At 40.0% G+C, this 27,913-nt stretch overlaps 1 protein-coding gene across 1 annotated transcript; it reads right to left on the reverse strand.

The window, feature by feature from the left end:
- Positions 1-27,913, reverse strand: LOC135263185 (alpha-2-macroglobulin-like). The gene is made up of 36 exons (XM_064350882.1): positions 27,753-27,913; positions 26,534-26,723; positions 25,904-26,060; positions 25,446-25,498; positions 24,589-24,609; positions 24,033-24,201; positions 23,635-23,719; positions 22,699-22,825; positions 19,584-19,698; positions 18,370-18,479; positions 17,605-17,772; positions 17,050-17,295; positions 16,061-16,157; positions 15,780-15,925; positions 14,707-14,856; positions 14,059-14,226; positions 13,459-13,519; positions 13,181-13,289; positions 12,636-12,861; positions 11,534-11,660; positions 11,137-11,258; positions 10,518-10,569; positions 10,018-10,101; positions 9,598-9,774; positions 9,316-9,397; positions 7,605-7,761; positions 7,293-7,367; positions 4,425-4,587; positions 3,560-3,750; positions 3,131-3,346; positions 2,727-2,848; positions 2,456-2,546; positions 1,480-1,548; positions 1,200-1,305; positions 784-823; positions 1-407 (listed from the first exon to the last, which is right to left on the reverse strand). Exons 1-36 carry the CDS (start codon positions 27,818-27,820, stop codon positions 404-406), a joined length of 4,344 nt encoding a protein of 1,447 aa, XP_064206952.1. The 5' UTR covers positions 27,821-27,913; the 3' UTR covers positions 1-403.

A 27,913-nucleotide genomic window follows, 5' to 3' on the forward strand; every position in this document is an offset into this window, starting at 1 on the left:
TTAAATGTATATATTTTTATTTCACATTTATTTCACATTTCACACCCATCTTTTTTATTGTTTTGCTCCAGTGGAGGTTTTTTTTAAACCTAGCCTTGCAAGCCAGTCTTATAACTCTCCACATTAAACCTGGTGAAAGCAGTGCAGTTCAGACCAATAAACCCGCCCACTTCTTGGGTCTTAAGTGTCACATGCATGACTTCCAGCACTTCACAGGTCACATGGTCTACAGCAGATTAGACATTCAAGACTGTAAAAGCAATGAGCACAATACATTTTAAACTATGAGAAGAGTATTCACTAAGAACGACAGAGTTCATGTCCGTGGCTCATGGATCATTGTCTCCACTGATCAGAGTGATGTGGCTGGTTTAGGGTCCCACTTCGCAGCCAGAGTCATTCATCACCTACAACGTAAGCACAACATGGCTATCATTACATAACTGCGGTAAAAATTCACTTTGAAAATTCCCTTCCCATACAAGGCGGCTTCCATTTTTATGGAGAAAGAGTAACACCACATAGAAGTCTACAATGGAAATTAAGGCAGGGAAGCCCTGTGTAAGAGTGGTGGAGTCACCCAATTAAGTGACTTTATGTGAGTTTCTAAATTATTTTCAATCACTACATGTAGTTAATAAAGTAGTCGTGCAAATATTGAGGCACTATATGATGTCACTATATGATAGCACTTTTGAGTAAATCAAAATTGTTGCCGAAATTGTTTAACTCATTCTGGGCTGGCAGGGTCAAGGAAAGTTAGCCAGGCAGTGCAGTACTTACATCATACAAGGGCATGTGTATGTAGTCACCGCCTTGTCACCTGACAGCCAAAAAAAAAAAGTTTCATTAGAAGAGAGATCTGCCTTTTCCACTTGGTCACAAAATCAAAACATTTATCTGCATCAAACATTGTCAGCATGGTCATTGCACATTGTCAGCACGGTCATTGCTTGCTACTGCAAATTCCTGTTTGAATTTGAATGGAATCTCAAGGCACTAAAGTGTGGAGGGGGTGTAAGCTCCTACTGATTGACTATTGGGTCATCATAGGATAAACCGAATGAGATTTTTAAAAATTGATGTGCACCAGAAGGTATTATACAAGCATCCTACAGTAACTTCTGTTTACCAATATCTTCATCCAGGAATGTAATTAAGTTGTAGAGGTTTAGAGATAGACATTGGTGGTATCTTACGATTGTTGTAGTAGTCATATATTTTCAACACAGCAGGCATCAAGTTGTGCATTCGTATGTCTTCATTTATTTTCAGAGAGAACAGCATGGGCTTCTTCTTCTCCATCTGTGAGGATAGCAAACATTTGGCATGAAGACATTACAACATTTACGTCATGTTTATCCCAGCATCTAAAAACCTGCAGTCTTAATATCATACATTTAGACAACTGGATACACTATTGTGTGGCCATTAATCCCAGTAGACCATATTGCCTCTCATTCTCTTAGGTGGTGTTACCTCATCCAGATAGATGATCACATGATCTCTGTCCTGGTCAACACGCCTCACATTGAGATTATTTTTTAGCTGCAGTAATGGGACAAAGAAACAGTTATTACTCATTTGCACGTGAGAGGACTTAATATAATACTTGACTGAGACTTCACTAAGGAATAAATGTCCAGGTAGAAATCAAAAACAGCAACAAAACTGCATCAGTGAGGGTTTCCGGTGGTTATGTAATGACATGCAACACATTTTCCTGCCAGGCCTCAGGTCACTCAAGGACTGATACCCTGAGAAGGCAAAGTTGATGTCAATCATTACTTAATTACTTAATGGTGATCATATTCACATAAAGCTTTTCTTTCCTAAAGAGGGGTGTTTCTTTCAAGGGGACAGCATAAGCTTATTTATAATAATTAAAAAACAATTACAGTAGGGTTCCAGCAGCTTTACTGCTTTGACCTCTAAAAATGATCTTTTTATGAACAAGGTAATACTGACTTGAAACTTGATATGTTGGGCCATTGCAGTAGGCTTTAGACTCCAAAGGAAAAGTTATGATGGCTAAGTAATAACCAGTCATCCCAGTATGAACTGTACATTGCTAATTACCATACATTTTTCTTGCTATATCATAAAAGACATGGCCTCACTGAGGGAACACTGAAAGTGACCCGACATTTTAGATTTTAGATGGATCCAGCATGCTGATATATAGAGGGAGAGTTAGACTTCCATTTTTTAAATGGATGACTCATTTCTTTGTAATGCTCACTTTTTAAAATCAGTGATAAGAAAGAAAAGAATCTAAGTAATGTATAATCTGGAGCTTGAAAAGGTGTATTAGTTTATGAAACGTCTGGGCTCATATCATCCTGTTTTGTTGAGCAGTTGGTCTGTAACTCTATCTCTGAAGTTCTAGTGGATATGGACACACATAATATTATAGGATTAAAGAGTGACAAAACATTTCTGGAGGTATACAGACCTGCATGAGTGATCTTTCATCCACAATGAACCCAGACAGGAGGCGGATGTCGATGATCACCATGTTGCTGTTCTCCCACATACCGTCGTATCTACCGCAAAAGTAAAATCTGTTAATTCTCTCTCTCTCTCTCTCTCTCTCTCTCTCAGATTAGTACATACTATGTTGGTAGCAGGCCCTCTTTCTTTTTTCTCTCTTGCTATCGCTCTCTCTCTCTCTCTCTCTCTCTACTCCTTCTCCTCTTTCTGAAAAAAACAGAAGCGAACCTCACCTGGCATGCACAAAAACTGTCAGCGATGTCTTGTTTGCACTGTTGCAGACCCCTGTTGCATTGGCACTGATGGTAAAAGAGGAGAAGTCTGGAGGAGGTGGGATGCTGAACTGTAGCGCGATCTGAAAGAAAGAGAAAGACATTTGAGAAAGACAGAAATGATTGGAACATCTTTGTGTCACAGCAGTTACAGAAATAAACCGACCACATATAAACAGTTTCCTGATTTTCAATCATGAGTTTGATGTATAGCAATAGTGATCTGGACCCAAAAGCCATTTACAGTAGCTGAGATCAGGATTTCCAGACCTCTAACTGTTACCCCACACTCCAGTACCACAGGTGGCAGTGGGCACAGTAGTGATAATAGCAGAGTTACCGCTACTACAGAATCCAGTGCTGACCTGCACAAATGCACAAGCCTCGCCGTTGGCCTTAATGTTGTAGACTCCAGGCACCTCCTGCAGCTGCTCCTCCTGGTACAGCAGTCTGTTGTGCTCATCCACATGGAACTGACTTTTATATCCACCAGGAGAGGTCACCGTCACTGTGCTGGCACCTCCCTTACTGAAGGTGGCAGCAGCATACAGCGTCAGAGCCTGCAGAGCCACCACTGTGTCCTAATGAGTGAGAAGGAGAAAAGAGAGGGAGGAGAGGAGAGAGAGAAAAAGAAACAAGAGAGGAAAAGATAAATACAATGACAACCTGAGCAAGAAATTACAAATGAGAACACATTTTCTCAAACAAGGGATGTCATGCAGTGTAATTATGCAGAATTTTGATTCAGAATTGAAATAAAGTGTGAAATAAATAAAGAAAAAAAGATGGAGGACCTGTGTGGAGGAGAACCCGCCATAAGGGTTCTGCTGGTGTGCCAGCCAGCGAACAATGGAGGTGGCGTAGCCCAAGTCAAAGTCAGAAAGGGGAGGCCCAGAGAGGAGGGCTAGGAGCACGTAGGAGGTCATCTCCACTGCTAGAGAGCCTTCTCCAGAAGCCCCAGCATTCTCCCAGTGACGGCCTTGTCCTAAAACAGTGGGGAACGGATCAGAACACATCTGTCTATTTGTCCATTTACCCACAGGTTTTGCCTCTTGAATTCATAGCGGTGTACAGAAACATACTGGCACATGTTATAGAATACTCCAATTACATTACAGCCATTTAGCAGATTCAGATCCAGAGCAACTTACACAACAAATACATAGCATTTATATTGTATGTGTTTATTTATTATACAGCTGGATATGTACTGAAGCAATGCAGGTTAAGTACCTTTCTCAAGGGTACAATGGCTGTGTCCTACTCGGGAATTGAACCTGTGACCTTTAGGTTACAAGACCAGTTCCTAGCTCATTATACTACACTGCCGCACTGCCCATTTTCAATATGATTACAGTTTCTAGATTCATGCTTAGCTTTATAAAGCAATGGAACTGAATCACGGTAAGACTATCCTGTGCAAATTCCGATTTGCCAACTGACATATCATCTAACGAAAATGTTTAAGACATTCCTGGAGAGTCACTGCACTAGACATACCTGAAGACAGCTGTAAGGACTGACAACTCTGAACACTTTAGAAATAAGCACCTGTATCTGACAGAGAAACATTGAAGAGCTTCTAGTCCTAATTAAACCTAATTAAACGCCAACCTGTGGTGCTGGAAACTATCAAACATGAGGGGAAGGGGCAGATACCTGTGATTATGGCCACTTTGTCCAGACGGTCAATGAGATGAGCCCTCGTAACACTGTCTCCAGCCAGGGTGAAGGTGTAGGAGAGCAGGGCAGTGGCGTAGGTGCTGTTGATCTGATCTGAGGCCTGTCTCAGACATGCCAGACTCCTGTGCACCATGGGATCCTTACACACAAAAGAGAGGAGCTCTATATTAAAACATATACATCTATGGAAGAATTTCAAGTTTGATAAAATTGTAAAAAATGTACTGTTATGTACAGCATGTCCATTACCATATTCAATTCTCCCTATATTTCACTGAACATGTTTAATAAAATCTGGGCTTGAAATGAAAACCCACTCAGCAATGAACTGCAGGTTAAACTTGCTTTTGTTGGGTTTTGTTAAATACTCAGCAACATGACACAACAAATCCAGACAATCTCAAGGAGCTAACTGTAGCTCCATATTCCTTCCCTGTTTGACGTTTCAACACAGACTCTGGTAGCCAGATGGTTCCCCAAGATTTTCACAGCTAAGTAGACACACAACACAAGGAGAACAGAAACAAGCACGGAACTGTCCAGGCCCACGGCGCAACTCAATTCCGCAGACACATTTTAGCTGGCACCACCTGTGCATGGGTCCTGCTAAACGAAGCTCCACCTGTGCATGCGTCCAACTAAACGTCCATGAGTGAGTGAGTGAGTGAGTGACCACAATTTGCCACGCATAGCCCACGGTGGCATTCCTGCCTGTGCGCCGTGGGAAAAACAGAAACTGGTTAAAATTGGTTAGGAATGCACAGGGTTAAATTTGTCGCCAACGTTTTTTTAAATTGAACTTTTGATACCTAATGGTCATGCTTGTTTACTAGATTCCTGCTGGTTAATTACTTGTGATCACGCGTGTTTTTTTTTTTTGGTTTTTGACCTTTTACGCATTTAAGTTGTTACATTGTTGTAAATTGATGTCTAGGTTGGTATGGTCATAAGAGAAACTAAAAAGTTTAAAGGTCCTTCTGGGTGAGAGTTGGAGCCGTAGAGACTTGGAAGAAGGATGGAGAAGGTTAGTGATACTTAAGGGTGGGCAAATGCGCAGCCGAATATCTACAATTCAGAGGACAGACAGTACTCGTACCCTGGAGAGACCCTACCAGAAGATCGACTCAGGCGTTTCTCAAAGGATTGTCTCCAATGCTGGAATCTCCAAATTCTTCCTCACCAATTCTCTGGAGAACTGTATGGGCAGCCGTGAGTACGATGACCACAGGTGCTCCAACGCCACGGAGAAGAGCGCCAACGGGTTTTATTTTAATGGACATTTGTGCACACGTTTTATTTTGTGATTATGTTGGGATAACCGTGCATTAGGGAAGTATTTTGTTAATTGGTAACGAAGGCTTCATGAAGTAAAATTTCTTCTAACACCTACTCATGGGTTTTCTGATTTGTGGGTTTTGTGATTTCTATGGGGGCTCGTGTGTGTTGTTTTAATATCACCAGAGTTAACTACATGGTAACGTATTGCTATAGGGCAGCTCATAGTGAATTGAACATCTACATTGCTAGCCCAGGCCTCTAGACATGAGTCATAACCAGAGTTTGGATGTCGCTGTCTCAATTCTATCCAGGGAAAAATTTAAATAGTAGTTAAAAAATTTGTTCTTTACCTCTGCTGGTACAGAGTCCCGCGAGGCAGGTGTTACAACTGTATCATCTCAGATAGGATGTTGTGTAACTGCTCTGAATGTATTCTGTATGCCCACAGCAATTTCTTAAATAATTACGTTGAGAGTTTGGAAAAAGGAAATTTAAATTTGTAGCAGTCAATGATTATGAAGTTTGGAAATGCTTCAAACATGAACCATCACCTTAGTAAAAATCTTCCACGGTGAGAAGACATATCAGATTCTTTAGCTTTGCCATTTTGGACAAGTACGAACACCAAAACAAAACAGAATTTCTTTTCAAATTTCTTCAGCTGGATAAGCAATGTATTTGGCTACATATAAAAATGCCAAATGTATCTATACAGTATTATTACTTTTAAGACATAAGAACCAAAGTTTCTCATTGCTGATTTCTCACCCAGGGGTGTCACGCTGGTGTGTGTGTTTGTCACACACCAGCGTGACACCCCTGGGAGGGAGATGTGGAAGTTCCGGGAATGGACTGTTGTTTTCCGCATGGAGAGAGAGTGCTTACACACAAACATGAAATTAAACAAACAAACACAAGGCAAAAACAATGAACTTGAACAAAAACTAAAATAACAAAAACAAAAGAAAATTAAACTGAGCGGCACCTTTTCAGTTCTCGCTCATAGCTGACCCACTTTTCAGCAGACCAGCTCCTCCAGCTTTTCAGCGGTGGTTCACTTTTGTTTTGTGCTCTGACAAACACGCAATCAAAAACTAAATAATGAAACGCGTTCTCGATGTGAGCTCCCGGCCTGGCCCAAAACATTGGAGAGGAACACACTTTTAAGCACCAGGGCTGATTAGTTAAGGTAACCCAGGTGTGTGCTCTCTCCACTAGCCGGTGCAGCCGAGACCAATCCGCTTCTCTGGCGGACTGAATGCTGAAGTGTTGTTTATTGGTCAAAATTGTTAATACAAATGGGGTACTTCAGAAATAAGCAGTATCAGAGGAGAACAAGAAGAACAGAAAGATATTACATTGAAGATGGCAATCCTGATTGGCTCAGCCAGTGAAAATGCAATGCACTTTGGGAAATAGAGTGTTTCAGGAGGGAAGGGTGTGGCAAGCTGAGTGAGAACAGGTAGGTAGCTCAAATTATTGCAGAGCAGACGGCGGTTTCTCAGCTGGTACAGATTGGTGATAATGTGGACTACCTTTGGTCCACGTTTGCTGGAAGGTACTCACAGTGCTTTCAGTGCCCAGCTCAAGGAGAGCAGCTGTGACATAGGCTGTCAACATCACCTCATCACTGACTCCACCCTGTAAGTGGACACAGAACATACCATTGCAAAGACTGCGGTAATGATATTCTGATCATTGAGTCAGCAAGAGCACATCCTCATGGGGAGAAAGCTAAAATATCAGATTTCTCTCATCTATGTGCTACTGTATTTGTTTGCAGATGTACCAATGAGTCTGTGCACATGTGCGTGATACTGTGCACATGATTGTGTGTGCGTGTGTGTGTACATTTATGTGTATTCACTTTCAGCTCACCTTCATTCCATTGTTAAAGAGTTTCCCCACAGACTTTATGCAGCCATCTTCTTGTTGCTGAACACTGAGCCATACCTTGGCACTGGTGATGTATTTCGGGTCAATAAAGATATATCGCGTTGCACCTCCAAAAGACTTCATCACAAAAGCAGTGAGCCTGGACACACAGATACAGAACAGCAGATGTCAACTCTAAATTATCATACTAGGGTGGGAGATATGTGTGAGTCTGTGCGTTTTCTAGCCAGTCAGAGCTTCTTAACTATGTCATGGATATAGATGGGTGTAAACCTCTCCTCCATCTGGCTTGCTGTTGTTACCGTAACATTGTGTGTGAACGTGTGTGTGTGTGCGTACATGAGTTTTGTTATTTGTTATCTGCATTGATCAATCACTGAAATTATATAATATAATAACCTGGGAAGCAAGCTATCAAAGTTTTCTAGCCGACCTGACAATGGCAAGCAATCTAATAGTAATCTAAAAGTACACAACGTGCACATATAAAAAAACATGCATGCATAAAAAGCATATGTGCATGAACATGCATGATACAGAATGCATGATCTTTTGTCTGTATGCATATGTTTGTGTTGTCTGTGTAGCACTGTGGGCTAAATCTATGTGAATGAGAGCCTCTGAAAATGCAGAGAAAACTCCTGAAAAGGCTAATAAAGTATTCAATTCAACATATACTCACTCACTAATTCAGGCACATAAACTGGCACATGTATTCACATAAAAACATGTTCACGTAAAGTGTTAATTCTTATAATTTTGTAGTGACTGGTGGTCAAAATATTTTATCATACACCAAATCCATTCTAAACTAAGCTACACACCCAAACACTGGCATGGTTTGGTCGGGGGTGTAGCACTAGGGGCAAATCTTACAACAGGGCTGTCCAACCCTTCTCCTGGAGATCTACCATCCTGTAGGTTCAACAGCAAGATATCGTTCAACAGCAAGATATCTTGTTGAAATGCCAATTAGTAAAATCAGGTATGCCAAATTATGGTTGAAATAAAAACCTACAGGATTGCATTTCACATGTACCTGCTGTGCCACTTTCATGATACATGCACCCCCATCCAGCACTTATTGTACTTTGTATCATTATCTTGATGTTGTAGCTTGTCATGCCTCCTAGTTTGACTTAGCATAGGTTAGGTCAGAGTAATGTTTACTGTGTGAACTGGACTTAATGTGGTCACGGCTTTGAATAACTTTTACAAAATGAGTATAGTACCTTATTGGACCTGTGTTTTGTAGCTGCTCCAATGACCTTTGGTATGGACTTATTTACGTCGCTTTGGATAAAAGCTTCTGCCAATTGAATGTAATGTAATTTGAATACTTTGCGGAAATGTTGAACACAACAGCACTAATTGAAAATAGCATGTAGAGGAGCAATTGCAGAATGAAAACACATTGAAAGGATATTGCTGCAAAAATGCCAGCATGAAATGGTACACAATATCACATTTTTTTATGTGATTAAGGATTACAGCTTTATAAACATGTGCGCACACACATGCACACCCATGTGTACACCATGTGCACATATGTGCTTAATCACACACAAAATTGCACATGCATACTTATACTCTAATGGTGGTTGCTGTGTCTATGCACAGGTGAACTGCAGTGATGGGACTCCCTCCTCAGTGTGAGGCTGAGGAGGGAAACAGAGTGAACACTCAGACTGACCAGGTGTTCCCTGAAGAGTCCCTCTGTCCAAAGGCGCTATAGGAGCCGTCATTGTGCTTGTACTTCAGCTCTCGCTGATATCCTGCAGGAAACAGTGATTACAGAGAAGCTGGAACCCCTCTTTTCTATACAACTGCTACAGAGAACATAAACCATCAAGCTTCATCTTTGTGTATTTGCAATTTGGGCAAATTTTTAAGTTGGATACCGTGGTGATCGCTCCCCCATCTACTGGTCAGCCAATGAGATATCTGCTCTACTGCCCAACCCTGCCCCTCTCACCACTCTCCAGGAAGGTAATGGCCTTGCTCTTGATCTCTGGTGTCAGCTGCTCTGTGGTCTCCAGGTACCTGAGGATATAGATGTTGGGAGCAAAACGCAGCATGTTCTGCTCTCCACAGCCAAATGGCATAGCCAACAGGCTGTCCAGATTCCTCATGGCACGCCCCATCAAGTCACCTGTCAGAGGGGGTAGACACCTGATCAACACATATACCCAAATCAAGCCCAACAAACAATCCTGCTTCAACCTCAACACACACACACAGTTACATAACTGTATAACCAACAAGCTAACAGTAATTTAAAAAAATCAAAATGGCCATTAAAAGGCAACAAAAAAGTTATTCTCAGAGAATAAATGTGAAAAGTATGAGATTTAAAATGCCATTTGGGAACAGAAGGATGGGAGAGTTTGCTCACCCAGGACTGAAATTGAGGCCTTGGCAGAACCGGTCACAAAAACCTCTGGCAGCTCCAGAGCAATGTCCTCCTCCACAGCTCCCCCTGGTGGACAGAGAGACAACAGACAGGGAGGAAGAATATAAAAACCACACCCAGCTTCGCTGTCATCACTGTACTGTAGTCTCCCGAGAAACAATCCCACATAGCAGCCAGGTTATTTTCTTAATTAAGGGGATGATTCCATTGAAGAGTAAAACAGTTTTGCCAAAATATATTTTAAAAAACTATTCAAGGCTCAATTTTTATTTTGGTTTGTAAAAAAATATATATATTTCTAAGAGCAAAAAGTTTAATTTCACACTAAAACACTACTTATATATATAAACCTTGCATGCACCAAACTTTTAATTGATGCTTATTTTCTAATAGTATATATTTATGCAATATGTTTACATGAAAAATGTACAATTTGTTCCATTTGATGCTTTTCTATTTGTAGGAGAGAGGAAAGGGGAGACCTTGAGGACACAGCAGTGCGTTGTGACTGATGGTCTGTTCTGTGCCCTCAGGCTGAAAGAGAGAGAGATCAGGACATTCAGAGAATCAGCCCACATCATAAACATGCCCTGTCTAAAACCTCAACATAATACTGTACTCGTCACACTGCTGTACTTGTCCATACATGGTAAAACATGAAATTGTAAATATGCAGACTACACTTTTCATATCAGAATATATGCAATATTTCCACATATAAATGTATATTCTAGAATAATAATGTAATATGCAATATGACGCATGTACGAAGAATGAAGAAAAAATGGTAGTACCGAAAGGAAACCCACACAGACATGAAGAAAACATGTAAACTCCACACAGAGGGGCCCAGGCCTGGATTCAAAGCCAGAACCTTTGTTCCTCCAACAACAAGCGAACTAATCATGGTTCCCTATGTATGGTATGCTTCATTTGACTTATCTAACCTGGTAGTTCAATTATTTAAAGAAATGCAATTTCTAAACTTTTGTGGTTGCAAAACCTCCTGCCTTTTTGGAGGTAATGTTGTTCATTTTATCATGCACACGACCATGGTTTGTCAGTTCATTATAATAGATAGATGGCTGTGTGGTTTCTCACCTCCACAAGCAGTGTACGGACAACGGTGTCGATTTGTCCCCTCTCAGGCACGGTGACCACCTCATTTCCACACAGCTCCTCAGTGCTCAGGGCTTCTGCACTCACTGTAATGTTCACCCGACCTTAGAGTGCAAAGGCAGAACCTCACTTAAAAACACATTTTTTGTCACCTCTCAATCAACTTAAACCACAGAGGCAAACTGTGCAGAGAATTTATGGCAGAAATAGTCTTAAAATATAAAAGTCTCAAATCAAAGAGCAAAAATCTGTTAAATACTGTGACAAATATAACTCTGACTGTACATTCACAGAGTGTATATGGTTCCACAATATGCCATGCTCGGGTGGGGGGGGGGGGGGTGGCTTGTGGCTGTGCAAGTGGGTTACTCTGACTCACCCAAAGTGGTTGCCGTGACGACCCAGGTGAAGGTCTCACTCTCCTCGCCACAGAGACATCGCCTGTACTGGCAGCCATCGCTCGGCTGGCCTGTGAACTGTGCCGACTCTCTCAGGCTGACATGCACCTGATGAACAGAAAACAAACATACTGTAAGAACAGAAGACCTGATGATGAAAATGGCCTGTCCTGTCTAGAGTATCAAGCACCATGGCTCATTTTGAATAACTAAAGTGTCTCTGCTGCCCAAAGGTCACCTACAATGCCCCTTAGTCTGCAGACAAAATTCAAGACACTATGAAAGTAGCAGGTCACAGAATTTTATGTTTTACATATTCACTTTCATTATTCTGGTGCCCCTTGTGTGCCAGGATTACCTACTTCTGAATCCTATTCAAAAGTTTCAGAATACTATTTGCTGCATCATCATTTAGTAGCTACTAGTAAAGCTACATTCTGCCAGAATGATTGATACTGTTCTGTTGGCTGTAGATTTCTTGCTAAACCACTAATGAAAAAAATAAGTCATGATGGGGTATTTTCATCAACTCATTCATATATGAAGAATATATCAGACAATTAGCTAGAATATACCAGAAAATCTGGCTTGTAATCTACCTGCCTAATTAACCACAATTACTAGCCAATAAGTGTCTTAGAGGCATATAGAGTGGTTGGTTTATTAATGTTTTACATAAAATATGATATAACACAGTGCAATTTTCAATTATCCACACAATAGCTTTCTTGGTGGTCACATTCAGTCCCCAGGCCCTCACCTACGGTTTTCAGTTTTCTTTTCTTCTTTATTGGTCCCAATACTTATGCTGACTTTGAATAAGGGTATTTGACTCATTGAATGGCATTGTTGTAATATAGCTAAATGTGTTTTAAAAAACACATAAATGCAGACATTGTGAATTTTGTCTGATAGTCTTTGTTTGTTTTGAAATTCCAGTATGATTGGCACAGAAAAAAACAACCAATTTGACACAGCTGTCCCAATACTTAACCACTCAATGTTTACATTCTTTACTGATTTTTGGTTGGGACCACAGCAGACCGTGGTATAACCATGGCTGTGCAGCGAGCAGTGCCTCACCATGATGCACTTGGAGAGGTAGTTGAAGACCGTGGCCTTCAGTGGGAACACCTCTTCACGGATGACGGAGTACGGTAGTGTCAGGCTCACAAAGAAGGGCTGGAAGGCTGTGAGGCTTGTGCTGGTGGCCAGGCCGAATCCTGCTGGAGAGGTGCAGAACCCGCTTGCTGCCCATTTGGTAATAGTGTCTGGGACGGTCTGCTCCACTGTTACTCTGCCTGAATCTCTGCAAGAAGGGGGAAGAAGAAGGGGGCACAGGAAATTCAGACTACAGTCTACAGTGTAACCAGAGCCCAAAAAGCCATTCTCTCTTAAGGTATACCTGAAGGATTGATTCAGTTAGATGGAAAATGTACAATTCACCCATAATTATAGATACCTATAATGTGATAACACTACTCATCAAATGAAGTACTTAATAGGACGGAATACATAAGCATAAGAGTGGCTCAGAGTTGAAAGCACAAGACACTATTTGGATATATTGTATATCTTGGGGTCAATCTGGCTAAATGCTCTTCAGGAGGGCTCCTTTGTTTACACACCCTATTGATACCAGGTCCCAAATCCAGGTCTCAGGGAAGAATGTGCGAATGATTTCTTTGGGTGTCTGCTGGTCTTCTTCAGGTGGTGATATATACGAAGGCACTGGTTCTGTGGACAAATTTCCACAAAGGGACAAAAAATTGTTAAAGACACTTTCTTAGCTACAAATGAATTGAATGCAATGAAGCAATGTTTTTAGAATGTTTAATAAAAATAAAAAAACTTTTTTTTTTTTTTTTTTAGATCTGCACATATAGGGAACTAAAAAAAATCATACCGCCTCTGCAGGGTCTAGGCTCTTGCATGTCTAAGTTGGTCACAAGCTTAATTCCAACTGCCTGAAACCCAAAGATAAAAGAAATCAGCCATCACCACTCCATCCACACTGAGATAACCATGTCTCCATGGCAGAACATAGGAAATGAGGCTTATCGTTGTAACCCAATGTTTTCCAGTGACAGTTCACTGAGTAAATCTACACTGTAGTTTATGAATGCACATACACTGTAGTTTATGTATTATATATTGTTTAAGTTACTTGCTGTGATTTGGAGCTCCACCTTGACAAACTGCTAATTGCCTGATTGCCTCCACCTGCCTGACCCCCTGTAATCCTGAGCAGACTTTTGTGGCTAGGGCCACTAAAGTAAAACAACTCTGTAACAACTTTGTAACTAGCAAGATGTAGGGTCCAGCCACAAAAATCTGCTCAGCATCAGACTTGTGGTTTTACAACAAACAGTTGAAAGTTCTCATCTGACTATGTGTACTGTCAGAGTTCTGTATCTCAAATAAAGATAAAAGCAATTAATTAATTAAGGTTAGGAATCACTACACAGCTAGATTGGCAGTATCACCTTTAACACTAGGTTCTTACCTGAAACATACTTTTGGCATCAGTTTTAATATAGAAATATGGGGGAATACTTCGTTTTCTTCGTTGTATGGTTGATGGTGGAATCATTGTAAGAGTGCAGGGAGGCTCTGGATCCATAACCTCATATGGATATTCAGTCAGTCTTGAGATGGGTAGTTCATCGTACACCTGGGGGGGTGGGGGGGGGGGGGCAAGACAGACAGACAAAGATGTTCCTGTCCTCATGTCTCCAGTATTGGCTCAGAGGCTCTGTCATTAGCTACCTGGGACCCAACAGGCCTTGTTTCACTCAGGGTTTGTTTCTTGGTCAGATTTCTGTGGTTTTACCTCCTCCCCATAACAAACCTGGCACACGTTGTCATCAACAGGATATACATCATACCTCCGATCAGCACTCGCTCTTCTGCAGTGCTACTGTATATGCCCTGTTATGTGGAAAACTGCCACTAATTTGTGGAAAAGCAGTAAATGTTGCACCCGGAGTGCTGTTTTGTGGGTGCAGTTGGAAAAGGGTTGACGCATGATTCTTCAATTAAAAGTTTCAGCAAAACAAGGGGAGTATTTTTACATAAATAAAAATCCCAAATTATGGGAAATGTACCAGGCCATGGCTGTGATTGGGCAGGGCTGCTCAGGGTCTCAGCTAACCTTCTGTGCATTCAGCTCCTTGTCTGGTCTCATCAGGAGGACGCTCTGGTCGATGGCCCTCAGGGAGCAAAGCGACCCCGGCTTGGCCTGCACCTGCAGGAACGCCTTTTCCCCAGGGAGCTCCTGGGAGGAGGAGAACTGGAGGGACACCTGAAACAAAAGCATTTGACCATGCACATTTAAACTCTTAAATGGTGTTGACCTCTTCATTAGAATCTACATTTCCTTCAGCTCTAAAACAGAAGAAATGGGAAACTACCTTACTTTCATTGAAATGGTATGTTAGAGAAGTTTCTGTTTAGTTTCTATCCTGGATTTTTCACTGAGGCTGCTTTGATAAGGGTTAACATTGACAAGTTGATAATCATACAGCTAATTTAGCACAAAAATACAGATGGCAGTGACTGTACTACCTCTCAGTGAAATCTAGGCACGGTGACAACAAACTTCCTGAAACTAAATTCCCAAAATTTATCAGTTTATATTTATATGTTATGGTCTTTTACTGAAGTAGTAAAAAATGTAATACTAAATAAATACATTTGTGTAAATGGACTGCATTTATACAGCACATTTTCCAGCAACAACTGCACAAAGTATTTTACAATGAGTGCCTCTCATTCACCCATTCACACACCAATGGCAATCAAGGCAGCCATGCAAGGTGCAAACCAGCTTGTTGGGAGCAATAGGGGATTAGGTGTCTTGCTCAAGGATACTTTGACACACTCAGAAGACCAGGAATTGAACCAACAACCTTCCAGTTGTCCGTCAATCACTCCACATCCTGAGCTAATGTCACAAAAGTATGCTGAAGTATGCTGAATTTACTAGGAAAGTAGCAGCAGGGCTACTTAACTACACATTGCCATAGCTGCGACCATTGTGTTGGCTCCCTGTTAAATCCAGCAATTGAATGTAAGGTGTTGCTTACAACATGTAGCCTAAATGGCTTAATGGACCTGAACCTTCTTACTCACAGAATGTGAATGGATCTTATGTTCCCAGTCACACTCTGTGTGACCTGATTTCTTTATGGTCCCCACTTATCCTACAGACCAGGCGCAATTTACCTTGTTCTTGAAGCATAACTGGATGGGAAAGTTGAAGCTGTCAGCCACAACCTCTCCATTAGGCAGCACTGTGTACACCACCACCTGGGCATAAGGGGCCAGATCCTCAGTCTGGTGCAGGGAGAAAGACAACTCCCCTCTCTTCACTGGAACAAAAATGAACAAAACATCACAATCTCAACATCTCAGCTTGGCACTGTGAGATGTTTGTCACTGGCGGCATGATGTGAGAATGTGAGAATGTTTTACAATTTCCTGCTTTGAGTATCTCAGAAATTAACCTGTGAAATTTGATTGTTCTCCGTAGGGTATACAATCTTCACCATGCAGCCTCACTGGCAAATGCCCATGCTGCACAATGCTCCCTTTGGATGACACCTGGGTGACAGGAGAAGGGTCATCTGAAGTTAGTTAAACAAAGGAATGAAAATGACAAAATAAATTTAAATGTGAATTCCAAAATATTCATCTGAAATGGGCATTCAGCCTTGTTGTGGTCCTTGTATTATTGCTTACAATACAATGCTAATGAGGAATAAGAAAAGCAAAGTATTGTCCATTTTTGGCAGAAATCAGCTTTCGTACTTTGAATCTTTTTCTCTCCATTCTAGGGTGCTTGCCCAGGAACAGTGCTTTCCAAAATGTTTCACACTTCTGATAAATATGAGCAAAGAATGTGGTATAAAATAAACAATACAGGTAATGAGCTATACTGGACATTCTAAAATAGAAATATAACATTCTTATAAACTAATGCAATTGCTGAGAGAAAAGATTTTCCCCCAATAAGATACAGTAGGTGTCACAATTCATAGCCGTTTTCAGTTCTTGGACGCTCCCTTTGAAAGGATACAACTACACTGAATTGAAGAGGGCTGTCTATAAGTGCAGACCAAAGGATCTGAGGAATCTTGAAAAAATTCTGGATGGAGAAATGGTCAGGGATTCCCCCAAGTATATGCACCACATAAGTCACTGTTCCTTCTAAACATCTCCCCGTTGAAGAGATCAGTTCAAATAGACTAACAAAATTGGATACTATGAAATATAACCTACAGAAGACTGGATATACAGAAGATATTGACGGTTCATTGGTTTCCCTGACTCAACTGCCTAAACTCGATTCACACCATTATTAATCGCATCTTCATGGCCATTTTGGCTTACTAATGTTCTGTAGCTCATGAACATGTTCTTGATCATGCACAGCAGCCATCTGAAAAGAATATGGGTTCAACAACATCCTGCTTGATGGGAGATGAGAACTTACCAGGAAGAAAAAGTCCAGAAATTTCTTTTCACAAAGCCCTGCCTCCTCTGCATGGATAATGCAATTTGCCTGGACCTGGATGTCCTTATCACAGGGAATTGGTCCTTTGTCCTGTTTTATCTGCAGGAAGCTCTTGCTTTTTGAGTGGAATGCATAGGCTGTATGGAAAGCAGTCATATATTTGGGTTTGCTGTCATCTGGTCTGAGTGGGTCATACTCATCATCCCACACATCAAAACAATGTGCCTGTGTTCAGCAAAGGAGGAGAAGACAATTCATTTACAATTCATTTACAAACGGCTGTTTTACAACAAACCACCTGGACATAGTTTCTTGTAACCTGGAATGCAATGGAAGATAAGGCTACCACTGAATGATATGCCATTTTGAAATCCAGTTATATATACATATACCTGTGCACACACACACACACACACGCACACACACACACAAACACACACACATATATATATGTGTGTGTGTGTGAGTGTCTATATGAAGTGGAAATTTGTAAGAGCAAGCAAGCTGAGAGAGAGAGAGAGAGAATAACCTGACCTCAAGAAGGATGTAATTTGTGTCCACTTCACTGGTGTCCAACGAGAAGTTGGCCACACCCTCAATGTCAAGAGTCAATATCCAATTTTTAGTTGTTGATCCATATCGCATGTTGAGGTAGATAAGCTTATTGGCCACTAGGAAGGAGTCTGCCGCTTTCATGATGATCTGAAACAAGCAACAGGTGTGTGACTCCCAGTGATGTGAGTCTCTGTTCTCCTTGGATACATCACTCCAACCACAAAGGCTGCATGGCTCTCCTCTCATTTAACAGATCTGACTTCATGCCTCACCATATAGAAATGCTACACACATTCTTTTGAAGGGGAAAATGTTATCTGATCAAAATCTAGAATTAAATGTGCAAAAGCTATGACTAGCCAACCATCCTGCAATGTACTTGCATTCAATCTATACTTTAGCCCACACAGTTCTACAGGAGCACTTGTGCAGAATGGTGATCCATCTTGCACTGACAACCGTTGGTAGCCTGTGGGCACCTATAGGCATTGTGAAGAACAATTCTTGCAGCAGTGTCTTTAATTCATTCCTAACAGAGGTAAGCTGAAGCCAGATCTGACTCCATCGTTGGCTAAAGTCGGAGTCCATTTTCAAGTCAGCTATGTCTAGACTACGTGACATGACCTGTTTTCATAGTATCATAGTCTTTAACATTAACTTTAATGACTGAGCCATATACAGTTTGATTGTTTTAAATCAGGTGTGCAATGCCTCTGATTCCACACATACTGGTCTGTGATTTACCTTTCCTGTGAAGTCTATTTTTTGTTTGAAAGTTGATGAAACATCTTCAAACTCAATCGAAATGATGGTTGTGGTGAACTTCATTCTCCCGTTGCCCTTCGAAATGACACCTAAAAACAATCACAAGTGTCACAACAGTCGAGAGGACAAGATTATGTCTTTTGGGTTTTTCATTGTTTTGCTAATATGGTTTGGCAAACTGCTTAGATGTCTGCCATAGTAATGGGGACCCAGTGAAGTTAATTAAGGCATAGAATACAGGATAGATTTTGTTTGATTTTCTATTTTGTCCAGTCACTTTTTTGCTGTGGCGGGACTTTGACATTCTATAAGATTTAACTTGCACAAAACAGTTACATTTTTTTTTTTTTCATGATTCAACTAATGTGTATCTGCAAAAAAGCCCTTGCTATGTGCTGTTAACAAGGTGAAATGACTCCAGTGGGCCAAGCACCATCAACACTGGGCAGGAAAAGACAGATACATATCCTTTTAGACCAGCTGCTTGTAGTTTCCATTTCACTGTTGTCAGGGAGATTAGTTTCCCCGTGGAGGTCAGAACAGCTGAGACACTGACCCACTTCAAGCGACAACTGAAGACTCACCTCTTCAGGCTGCACCTCTCCCCATCCCTCCCTACCTCCCTGTAATCTCTAATTTAGCTTAGGGTTGTAACTAGGTAGCTGTTTCATAGGTGACTTAGTTAATGCACTCGTCTTTACTGCTTGTATTTTTACATAGACTGCGTTGTTGCTGTTCTCGTTTGTGTTAGTGTCTATCAGTTTAACCTACAGGGTCCAAGTTGAACTTTGCGGCTGTTCCCTGCACTTGGAACGGTACTTCTCTCTAGGGTTTTCAACACACTTGTTCCTGGTTATGGTTATACACTTTGTTGTACGTCGCTCTGGATAAGAGTGTCTGCCAAATGCCTGTAATGTAATGTAATGTGTCTCCCTAGTTGCAGGTACTTCCTGAGTTCTTCCTGTAGTTGTGGTGCAGTTTTACAATAGTTTCTTTTGCTGGACACCACTGAAGATATTTGTCATCTGCCCCTGGGGTCATTTTGCCATTTTGCCAACAGTATTTGTTTTTGTGTTGCCCTGAAGACGAAAACATTTTATTTACTTTCAAAGATGGAGGTTATGCAGAGGTTTTGTGCAGGACAGAGTATAAGAAACCTAAGGAAAAGCAATCAGATTAACAAAATTACTCACCTGTTCCATCTTCCTCCATGGCACTCTCCACAATAAAGTGGCCACCATGATCAAGCAAAGTCAGATTAAAGGTACTCATGTCGATATTCTTTGCAGCACATCCAAACAAGTCAGTCTGTTTCAAACAACCACAAAATGGCAGAGGTCAGAGAAGAAGGGGTGGGGTTTACACATTCTTTAGACCTTCAGGAACTTACATTTTATTTAAAGTGACAATCTCAAAGATTTCAGTTTCGTTCTCTATGGCGGTGCCAATGGCGAGAAGCGGTAATTGCAGGTGTGTTTTTGGACCTCACTTCCCATAGATCCAACCGGATCCAACCAGTGTCGCCTGTGTGACGTCAGTCAGTTGGAACGCCAACTATAACACTTACTATTTACTGAATAAAAAATGGTTGTTATAAAAGTAACGTTATGTACATACTCATTCGTTGTCTAACATTAGGCTAACTCAAGATGTCTTTACACTGCCGAGCCGGGTTAAAATGGCGTAGCAAACCTGGGGTAGAATTAGTGATGATCAATTTCTGCAAACGTTCTTTATCCACCTTTTGCCCGGTATGAACATCTTTACACTGCAGAGAAGAATTTGCGGGATTCGCTGTGGCTCGTGCAATTATGTATCTCGTGCACAATAAGCAGTCTTTTTTGTGAATGATTGTTGTGTGGTATTTTTGAAACAACTGCCTTGCAAAATGTTACCCCTGGTGTTTCTGGTTTTGCTAGCTAAGCTGTTCGAGAATAAAGCTGAGCTGGGTGTTAAATTAGCAATCAGAACAAGAAGAATAAAACAAAAACAAAGGAGATTTCAAAAAGGGCATAAAGGCTGAAGGAACATATGAGGAAGTGTAATAAAATAACAATGCTAATCCATACTGCCATATTCTTTTATTTAGTTTTCTCCTGCATGAAGTCTTCAGAAATCAGACCCGGCTCTGCTCCACATACCCCGGCTTTATTCTGATCATTATAATATATTGATGAACTCAATGGCGATGTAAATAACGGTAACGTTAAGGCCAGTTCAGATCAATGATTCGCAACGAGGCAAAACGGTTTTAGATGTTTAGAATGTTGCAGAGAAAATTGCAGCGGAGTGAACTGGCTAGTAGCAGAGCCATTGCCTGCCCTTAAAAGACCGTCCTTGTCAAATCGCCAAGTGCAGTTTTAGAACGTTTACAATCAGACGTCTTGGAATTTTGCAAGTTGCACCCAGTCTCGTTGCGAATCATTGATCTGAACTGGCCTTAAGTTAGCTACACTGCAACGTTGCAACAAGGTAGCATTGCATTCGAGAGACGGTTTGCGAGGCCGGTACCGGGCGGTAGCGTTAGCTAGCGTTTTTTTTCTAATTGTTAGCCGACATTAGATTGTATTAATTACATTAGCTAGCTTGCTAACGCAACGTTACCTGATATGAGAGATGGATACTGTGCGCAACATTGTCTAAACTAATGTTGTCTTTCTTGACATGGTCCGGTAGCTAGCGTTAGCTGCGCAAATAGCTATGTAATTTAGTAAAGTTACATTGTCATTAAATGTAATACGAAATCTACATCAACAAATAATATGATCTCTCATGTTACACAAAAACTTTTTAGGGTTCCATAACTCCCCCAACCCCCCCCTTTCTCTGTTATTGTAACGCATGCAGACACCGGAAAAAACAGTACGCCGCTCACACACAATTGAGTTGAAGAGCGACCCTGTTGTGTTAGTTCCGCCTACCCTGTCTGGTGGACAAACCACTGATGGGTGATGAAAAATGCGTCACTAACTGTGCGCCGCTTGTGATTTTTTCCCGGGAATGTCGCCACAGACACCAAGTTTTTTAATCATGAATTATGATAATAATAATAGTATAAATTAATATAAAAATAGGCTCAGTCACCATTGTGTTACCCAAAGCAGCGATAGATAGTGACTTAAAAGACATTTATTTTAATGAAAATCTTTGAGATTATTACTTTAAGGTACCTCAACTTTATTTTTCACTTAATATACACTATTTCTGCTGTCAAAGCAGCCTTCACAGGGCATTATGCTTTGAAACACCTGACCTCTAGGTTATTACAGTTGTGTTGTTTTTACTACAGATAACAAATGACTGAAATACAAAATAAATGTGTAGATTGCGAAGAATGGGAAAACCCCTCTCAAAAGGTAAAGAGATGTGAGAGATCAGAAGCAGTCAATAAAAGTTGCCCCCCTACCCTACCCGAATCAACATTTCTGTCTGGTCAACAATTCTCTTTGGTCAGTTCTGTTTGGATTAATTTTTGGGAAATTTTATTAAATTCCAGCCAGTACTGACATTATGTTGGGCTTTAAATAGCCTCCAGACGTATTTCAAAACCTAAAAAAAATTCTATATCAAATAATAATTTATTTTAATAATATGGTTTCTCGACTAAACAATGTTCAATAAAATACTGAAAATGGCTCAACAGCATCTCTACACCTATGGAATGGGCTCCTTTGGTAATAAGTGGAATGAAGTTCCGACCTCAGGACTGCATCCTAAAACTGCACAGTCTGCCATGTTTACCACATAGCTTCTACTGTAATTTGCATATCTTTTCATAGTGGACCATGATAGGTCGGACATATTTGTTATATCACAAATTTGCTTATATGTGCATGTTTCCAACTCAGGGAAGTATAAAAAGCTCTCTGTCTACAGTGGAAGAATGTGAAAAAGGCACTCTGTTGACAAGTACCATACAAAAATCAATCTATACAGTGGAAGTCATGCTTCCAAGAGGAGTGAACTATTTTAAAAAACACATTTGAGTGGAGGGGGTCTTTAAATTGCAATATATATATATATATATGTATATATATATATATATATATATATATATATACATATATATACACATACATACATACATGTGTGTGTGTGTGTGTGATAAATGACAACTTGATAATTGATAATTACATTTTTCTGACATTGTGTCAATATACACAGTTGAGAAGTGCGTTTGAGTGGAGGACTATTGGCAGTTTGAGTGGAGGACTATTGAAGCACTAATATCTATATCGAAGATATTGTTTTCTCCAAAGATTTGGCATCCTTTTATGATCTCGAACCAATGTGTGACGCTGTCCTCACCTTCATTGTGTACATCATGCATACACTTGGACCCTGTGCAATTGGAAGTGGATCCCTGAAGTAGCTCTCAGGCTTAACGCACACCTTCGTGCTCACTGAGCCCTGGACACGTTTCCCATAGGTGTACCTGAGCAGAAACATGTAGCCAGTGACTTCAGACTCAACAGAAACAGTTAATACAGATCGACAAACCTGTTAAAAGGCACGTTGTGTAGTTGTGTGAGGAACCACATTCCAGGGAAAGCATCCGTTTTATGTGTGGCACCAAGAATTTACAAAAGCTTATTTATAAGAGCATTGGACTGGCGTGGTTGTTGCATCCACCTAAACACATTCCTTTTGGGGATATTTTCAAACACACGTGACAACTCGTGCTCTGGAGTCAATAATAAAATAATCTAACAAAGAGCTGCTGAAGTACTGTTCAAAAAAGCCCTTATTAAAAACAAATCCTACATGATGCATACATTAAATTTCCTACAGGTGCAGGATGTCTTCAGATATCCTGCAGGAAACTCCTACAGGAATTAAATCCCTGCAAATTTCCTACAGAAATACCTACAGCTGATAGGAATGCTGTGGGAACATACTGTAATGATGAGAAGTCATGCAGGTAACTCCTGCACGAATTAAAAGAGATATACGTGATTTTAGGAAATCCTACAGGAAAGATCACAGTCCTGGGGACTTATGAATCCCCACCTATAGGAATTTTACACTCCTGCATAATTCCTGCAACACACCTCCACAATTCCTTCACAAATGGCTATAATTCTTGAAAGAATTTTTAGGGAAGAGGCTATATGGCAACCTCCCAATCCAACTGAACTGGTTTTTAGAGGATTGGATGTTGGCTTGCTTACACACCCTTTTTAATACTCACATCTGTTTTATTGAAACAAGCATCTGAACCTCACTGCATACAACTTCACTTACTTCCCACAAATCTTTACTTCTGCTTCATTGTCCAGAGTGGATATAACATCAGGGAGTTGTACTGTAACTTCAAACTTTGGCAGCACTGCAGTAAAACAAACATACAAAAACAGCCATCAGGGATTACAAATTATTTATATAACAGGGACTGTTTATATATTATTTATATTTATATTACTTCTTTCAATATTTTGAGCAGAGTAGACGGTAGTACAGCAAATCCCTGGACTTAAAACTCTATAAATGGTACAAGACTGTCTGGATGCTGGGACTGCATTAGGATTGTTTTGGGATGCTGGCCACACATTAGACATCATGGTCACTCTTTGTGAATATATCAGTGAATATATCAACATGAACACAAAAGCTCAGGGGCTGTGCAAAAAATGTGTTATGACCATATTCCCTGATCTCGAAGGTCTGGAAGCTTTCTTGGCTCCTTTGATTCCAGGTTGTGATCTTATATACACCCAGTGTCGCTTCAAGAGTCGTGGGGAAGGACAGGTCCAGAATTTCATTGTTGGTGGACTGGTTCAACCACTGGGCAATACGATTAGATTCAGGGTCCTGAGGAAAGTAGAGAGATCATTTGGTTATAATTAACATCATATTATTTTCATTCATTTAAATCGCATGACTCATAAAATTATAATAATAAAATCTTTTCATCTATGTACACAAAAACAAGTATGAAATAAATATTTGTCACAAAAGAATGTCTTCAGAGATACGCACAGTATACACTTAGGGTCTAAATTACTAAGACCTTTAGCATGTACAAAACCTTTCAGCACACGTAAAACCAATGATATGACCAATGATTGGTCATAGTATTTCTTTTGCACCTGTCTTTGGTTATGTTATTGGTTTTGCATGTGCTAAAGATCTTAGTAATAATCTTAGTGTAACCCAAGAATTTTGCTGTAAAATGCTCTCATTTTCAGAGCGTCTCACCATTAATGCCACAGTCCGGTACTGCAAAAGAAAAACAAGAAAGATTTTTACAGATTAAACACCATTTCCCGTTTCTCTCATATTTTGTGTCACCACCAAACAGAAGCTTTCATATTCTATCATTATTCCTTTATTTGAATGATTTTTGTAATTTGCAAACAAATTGTGATCCAACTAGATTTGTTGATATTAACTGGTATAAATAGTAGCCTCACAAGGCAATAGCAAGACAACAAAGCCATTAATAACATTTTCATATCTTACAATACAGCCAAAATTCAACGATAGAAATTGAACAGTCAGATTGTAATAAATCATCATCAGTGGCCTGCCTTTCCTCTCTAAATCAATGAAAACATAATTGCTTCAACAACACTACAGTCTCAGTAACACTGACAGCTTGGAAAAACAGGGACATTTATAAATTCACTAATTGCACATTGTCACCCTCCAAGTTGACCCCACTTTGGCACAATCCAGATTTCATTACAAATAAAAACACTTTTTTATTTGACACATGGAAACAAAAAGGAATCATGCACCTAGATCACGTCTTTCAAAACCACAGCTTGTTAACATTTCAAGAATTGATCCACAAATATGGTTTCAGTACAGAAAACTTCTTACAACACTTGCAAAGTAAAAATGCCCTGCTAAACAAAATATATTTAATAAATAAACCTCTCTAACCCCCGGAATATATCCAGAGATCTAAAAAGATATGTCCAGATGGATGTTTCATCTACCACTTAAACACCCAAACTTAACTTAACTTAACTATCACCAAGAAGGTAATTTTCTCAACTAGTAGAGCAGAAATTCTCTATAACTACATAACAAACATAATGATCTCTTACCACTTCATTGTGAGGCAAAAAGCTGGAATCCAGGGAGACAATATGAAACTTGACTGCAGTAAAAACAAAAATATTGAGTTATTTTGTGTAGATTTTTTCACATCTGCATCAAATAATGAAGGCATAAAATACAAATGATTAACATATGATATAAAATTGAAATATATTCTTCAAGTGATTTGTTGTTTAACTTCAATGCTTAAAATATAAACAAAACATTACTTATTTATATACAGTAAATAGGTATATAATAAGACACTCTTTCAATGCAGAATATCTGATATTGCATTTGTTCTTCCTACAATTGTATGAGCCATTCTGACATAATCTGAATTGTTTTCTGGTGATAAACCGCTTGAATATTACACCTCCATTACTGGTGCAGTTTTAACGGTTTCATAATATGACATAACATGTTGCTTCATAACATTAATCTTAAAGGTATGGCTGAACATTACTGGTCTGTCCTGGTTTGTAGATGGGCTTGTCTGTCTGTATGATGGTAAGAAAGGAGCTTGGTTTGATCAGGATTTCAGTCTTCTTGCTCAGAGCTGTTTTTGCCCCGAGCACTATGGTGCAAATGGTTGCCACAGTATCAACGACTACAATGGGAACCTGGGGTCAAGAAGAAACATGAAGAAAGTAATTGAAGGTATTATCAACCTTGGCAAACCAATTATATTCATAATTGTCCTTATGATAGGTACAATAGGCATTTCAGACCCTTATTTGTGTGTATCAAGAACAAATTGCTTTCATTACTCATCAGCCCATGTCACAGCTGAAAAGGAGCAACTGGGGCTAAGTTCATTGCTAAAGGGTAAAACAGCAGTGTACATTATGCTATGCTGTCACATTACGTTTCAGAAACAAACAAATGTAAAATTTGCAAGAGTCAAGCCTGTGTGTTTAAAAACAAAAATATCAATATACAATAACTAGTATCTCATAAATTATGTGTTGAAATGTGTGTTTAGTAGACAGGCCATAACTGATGTTTTATATACAGTAATTGACTGAAAAACAATAATATTAAGCTTAGGAATTGGTAGCCCCCCCCCCAATTGAAATATGTTAAAGCAGAGAACCTGGAACTGTGCACAGCCGTAATAGTTTGATCTGGCCTCCAATATAGTTGTACTTTTGCCACCTGGCATTTTCAGGGTAACCTCCACATTGCATGCTTCCTTTGTTGAATTTGTTCCATGATTAATTAGGACACACAGTGTCTCAGTGCTGCCTCCTACTGCTGTGGAGGTTACTGTAACCAGGTAGAATCTTCAAGGAGAAGGAAGAATAAAAAACTGAAGTAAATGGAATTATTACAGCCATGCCAACACACATGTGGAACTTCCCATGATGTGCTATTAACACACAGAAACTTTAACTTCAGAGGAAACAAAAAGATTTACAGTGAAAATGGAGTCATCAGAAACTTCTGTAGATACAGTGGTACACAGTATTTCCATTTTTGATTTTGTCATTGGCCTATATTTTATGTTTCCTGGACTTCCCGTTTTCCATGTACACATTCTATCGTGATGAATAATCCAAGCCGACTGAGGTTCAAGATATGAAAACACAGCAAGGTAACAGTATTACACTGGCTTTAGCCCCAAGCTATGGTTTAAAGACTAAATACATGAGTGTATGGGGTAAGAATTGCATATTTTGGACTGAAGCACAGTGTTTTTGTATGTTTCCGTAAACATAGTCTGTGCATATCTACGGAAAGTGATACAGAGCATATTGAATGAAATGACTAAAACCATTTTTATTATTACTGAGTAATAAGATGCTACACATTGTTGCTAGCATTATCCCTCCTGGCTCAAACCATTTGCTTTGGGAAAAGAAAGAAAATGTACAACTGAATAACAAGCACATTTTATGCAGTTATTATCTCCGCCTGGCAGAGTGTGTGCGTGTGTGTGTGTGTTTGTGTATCTGTCCGCAGCTAATCTCTAACCGGCCGGTAGGGGCCGCAAGTGATCAACAAGTGCTTCGCCTGGCGGAGATCTGCACTCTACTGAGTGCACTCTTCTAGTTATGTATGAGCTTTATATGATGACAATGTATAACCTTTGTGACAATTTTTTGATCTTAGCTTAGTAACATATACTCCATGAGACACAATTCCATTTTCATTCATCTATGTTCCCCAGATTTTAAAAAATGTAATAAAAAGGAATCACATCTGATTCACAACTGCCATCTAATTTAGCAATGCTCACCAGCAATGTTAAATGTTAAAACAAGAACAGTGCCTTAATTTCAGCAAAGGAGTGGGAAGAAAACCACACTTACGGTTCATCTGGACCTCTGGAGTTTGATGTCTGCAGCAGCACACAGGCAATTAGCAGCAGCCCCAGCATAGTGAGGAGTGAAATCAGCAACAAAGGGAAAATTCAATGTACACAAAATTGTCTCCCCCTCTTTCAGTTAGGTAAATATCTTGAAAGAGAACT

Source organism: Anguilla rostrata, chromosome 9, assembly GCF_018555375.3.
Source record: "Anguilla rostrata isolate EN2019 chromosome 9, ASM1855537v3, whole genome shotgun sequence".
Lineage (NCBI taxonomy): Eukaryota > Metazoa > Chordata > Actinopteri > Anguilliformes > Anguillidae > Anguilla > Anguilla rostrata.